The sequence below is a fragment of the Punica granatum genome, chromosome 8 (assembly GCF_007655135.1).
Source record: "Punica granatum isolate Tunisia-2019 chromosome 8, ASM765513v2, whole genome shotgun sequence".
NCBI lineage: Eukaryota > Viridiplantae > Streptophyta > Magnoliopsida > Myrtales > Lythraceae > Punica > Punica granatum.
The window spans coordinates 8908940-8912651 of record NC_045134.1 but is presented as its reverse complement, the minus strand read 5'-3'; the positions used below and the strand labels follow the sequence as shown (position 1 = coordinate 8912651).

The 3712-nt window shown below is 40.2% G+C and overlaps 1 protein-coding gene across 2 annotated transcripts; it reads right to left on the bottom strand.

Moving 5' to 3' along the window:
* Positions 1-237: 237 nt before the first annotated feature.
* LOC116189487 (enhancer of rudimentary homolog) lies at positions 238-2566 on the bottom strand. 2 transcript variants are annotated; one of them, XM_031519170.1, is made up of 4 exons: positions 2413-2566; positions 1251-1344; positions 1024-1144; positions 238-650 (listed from the first exon to the last, which is right to left on the bottom strand). In XM_031519170.1, exons 1-4 carry the CDS (start codon positions 2413-2415, stop codon positions 566-568), a joined length of 303 nt encoding a protein of 100 aa, XP_031375030.1. In that variant the 5' UTR covers positions 2416-2566; the 3' UTR covers positions 238-565. The 2 variants fall into 2 exon arrangements, with proteins under 2 accessions (XP_031375030.1, XP_031375029.1); XM_031519169.1 differs by having other exon boundaries at positions 238-656; positions 2413-2565.
* Positions 2567-3712: the final 1146 nt, after the last annotated feature.

Here is a 3712-nt window from a genome sequence, read left to right as displayed (position 1 = left end):
AACCTCAATCGGTTTTCCCCAATAGCAAATGCACCTCCAGTCCAGATCAGTGAAAAATCAAAGTTCGAAGAGAAGAATGAAAGAACAATGTGAGGGTAGGGGCACCCAACGACCGCCGTTCCACCGATCATGGTTGCCGGCACCCTCTAAGGCCTCCGACCTTCTCAAATGATGGGGAATGACCAGCAGCGATTCTCCCACCCTGAGTAGGAAAAAAGGCAAATGAAACACGACGAATAGGATGTAAAAAGAGTTATTATGCCGGACTACAAAAAATCGAACTCCTAATTTCACTTCCATGTACACAAACAGTTCGTTCAAGTGAATTCTCAATGATATTTTCTCTGGTTAAGTATATATTGCAGAATGAAGCTGAAATTGTTGCATCTCAAGTGACACAAATCTCTGGTAACTCAGATCTTCTGCCTTCATTGCACTTCATACCCATTGCGGCACTCACAGTGCCTTAAAACAATTCTATTACTTTCTAGCATTCCAATCTAATTGATACACAAACCGGATCCAAACTAGGGGTTGCACACAGAAAACCCGACTGTCCCATTAGTCACCCTGCCATTTTCTTTAGGTGTTGATATGTGCGGCCTTTGATCCACTCCCTGTCGTAGGGCAAATAAGCCTGAACTGAAGGACTGTATCTGCAACAAAGACCCCCGTTTTGGTGCGAATCAGTTCTCTTCTAAGGAAATCATTTCATAACTGAAAACATCTGAGTTGAATGTTGGGTTGTATATAAGGACAAGAAGTAACATATGAAAGCAAATAACTACCATAAGAACTATGAAGAAATTTGTCATCTTATTTCAAGTGATAATGCAGGAATGAATGAAGTGCAATACGACCAATAAAACAAGCCAAGTCTGACAGATATAATATATCTACAAATCTGCATATGCATATCTATATGCAATTAGATACGCATAAGCAAAGAGATGCACTCCATGTGCTAAAATGATGCAGGAGAAAAGGAAACAAGGTAGAAGCACAAAATAATGAGAGACACACACTAAAGCGCTCAAGTCCGCAAGACCGTCAATGAAGTTGTAAAGATCTGAGATATCATAAGTGATGTTTCTGATTGCTGGATTTAACTCTTTAAGCTTTCTTTCATAAAGTCCACATATACCTGTACATCCGAACAAACAAAATCCAGCTGTTACATTCCACAGAACATGCCCATGATTATTACTATTTAACATAATAAGCAAGGGCCAATAATTTGTTAAACATACCATCAATAGCTTGGCTTACTGACTCATAGTCCATAAATGTTCTGCTCGCCCTGTTCGGAGAAGGCTGCATAAGGACGATAGTATGCTTGTTTACCTGCAAATATTTTGAACCAGAAAAGATAAGACTACTAACTAAATCAAATTCTTGAGCAACTTAGACCCTATATTGCAAACAAGCGAGTCCTTGTCTCGACGAAAACCACTCAGAAGGGAAAAAAATAGGCATATATTTTCACTTCAAATTATATCAAGAGTAAAACTACAAGGGGCAAAAACAAATCATAAACAGCACATTAACACGTTAAGAAGAAACTTAATCCACAAATACAGCACGTAGTGAAAGTTCACCCCACTCAATTCAACAACAAATGTACCACTCTACTACTTGCCCATGATACTTCCACCGAAAGGAGTTCGTATTACAATGAACAATTCCCAAACGATCAGTTAATTATGAAGTCTCATTCTCATTACGGGCCAAATCGTTGACATCCCACTGACCCACCTTATAGTATCAACAGTGACTAGCTGCCATATTCTAGCAACTAAATAAATTCTATAGATTCACAGTGGAAGTATGCCCATCGTACCACAGGCAACATTAGTTCAATCTCAAGCACTTGCTCTAGTCCTACTATAACAGACTTCCAAGATTGACATCTGGCCTAGGACTCATTCCCAACATGATTATCTCTCTCTCTGTCTCTCTCTCTCATGTCACGGTCTTCCCCACAGCCAATCTCGAAAACAGCTAGCTTGGTGAGCAACTAATCAACGCTGGAAATTCAAAGCACCCTCCGGTCGAAAAAACGGAAGTCAACGTGGGACAAAAAACATGCTATGCACACAAAATTAGCAATATGGAAGAATGTGAACAGTACGGTCTGCGAGGAGCTAGAACACTAAGCGCAAATAACCAAATTTCAACGCTCGAAGGCCATCAAAGAAGCTCAATCGAACCAAAGAGTACTCAATTAGGATATTCCAGTTCAAACAAATGGAAACCGAAGCAGCGATCAAGGGCGGGACAAGCTAGATAAACCCTAGGACGTGGGGCTAAAGCCCTACCATTTGCGACGGAGGTGAAATCAAAGATAGCGAAAGGGCAGCCAGAGAGATTAAAAGCAAGCCCATCAGGCGACCTAGCAGTTAGCTTACTTACCATCACTGACGGCGGCCTCGCCGGCGGAATTTGCAGGTCGGGGCGGGGTGGGGAGAGAGAGAGAGAGAGAGGCGACCAGAGGGAGCTTGACAAGGAGAATCTTTGTGCGACCTCTGCGTAGAGAATAGGCAATCATCGGGTTAGCCCACCTGAGAATGAAGCTATCGGCTAATGCTGACCGTCCGATTCCGGTCCAATCGGAAGGCTATCGTATCGTGGGCCTTGATACTTCTAGAAGCTTCATTTCTAATTAATGATTGGTAAGTTTAGTTTATAGGTAAATTTCACCCACATCCATTTAATTTAGTAATTAGCCAATCCCCTTTTAAAATTAGCCACCCACCACCCGTTATTCCGCAAATGTGGCACCAATAGTGCTTAATCGTCGTCGCGTGAATTATGTGTCATTATGTTCCATAAAGTCGAATGGATTGAGTTAGTTTATAGAGCACAGTAATACACCATTCACGTGGCAATGATTAAGCACTCTTGGTGCCATATCTGCTGAAGGAGGAGTGGTGTATGACTAATTTTGGTAGGAGAGGGTGTCGTTGGTTAATTAATAAATTATAGGGGTGTTGAAATTTACCCTTAGTTTATTCTACCAACGACATTGATAAACAGTTAAGGTGCTTAGGGGCTTATTTCTCTTTAATGAGCTGATTTGGTTCTAATGTGTGGACTGCAAATGTTCCAATTGTAAGACTATGTTCCAATAGTAAGCCTCTTTGCTCAGTTCAATGAGGGAGACAGATTAATTTTCGTGAAAGTATAAGGTTGGATTGCTATGTTGAGAGACCCTCTGTTTTCCTCATTTAAATGACGGTCGCAGATCGCATAACAGTCGTGTCGTGATTACAAATATTTTGGACAATCGCGGCACTAAATAACGGTGTCACAGACAAAAATTTTATTAGGCATTCAAAAATGATAAAAGATAAATACAATAATTCTAATGCATTGCTCGTAACATCAACCACATCAGATATCAATGGTTAGCAATGTCTATAATCTAGACATCTTTTTTTTTTTCCTATTCTTTTTCTCTCATTTAATTCCATGAATAATTTGGATAATCTGTCACTCCATGCCAATAATTGCACAATTATTTCACTTAATATACCATGAAAAGTGCAATATCAGTAAAAAGAGAGAAAAAAAAAGTTAAATAACAGTCGTATCAAGCATTACGACCAATATTTCATCCATCATAGTCGTCACGAGCAAGTAAACAAATCTGACCTATATATCGGCCTGTGACGGTATCGGACCCCTGTACTGCTACAAACCGAGATTTAAA

Excerpts from the sequence above, each read along its gene's own strand:
- LOC116189487 (XM_031519169.1), bottom strand. Across the intron at positions 1,145-1,250 it reads AGTAAGCCAAGCTATTGATG|GTATATGTGGACTTTATGAA; the intron begins GTATGTTTAACA and ends TCGGATGTACAG. Across the intron at positions 657-1,023 it reads GCGGACTTGAGCGCTTTAGT|ATACAGTCCTTCAGTTCAGG; the intron begins GTGTGTCTCTCA and ends TCTTTGTTGCAG.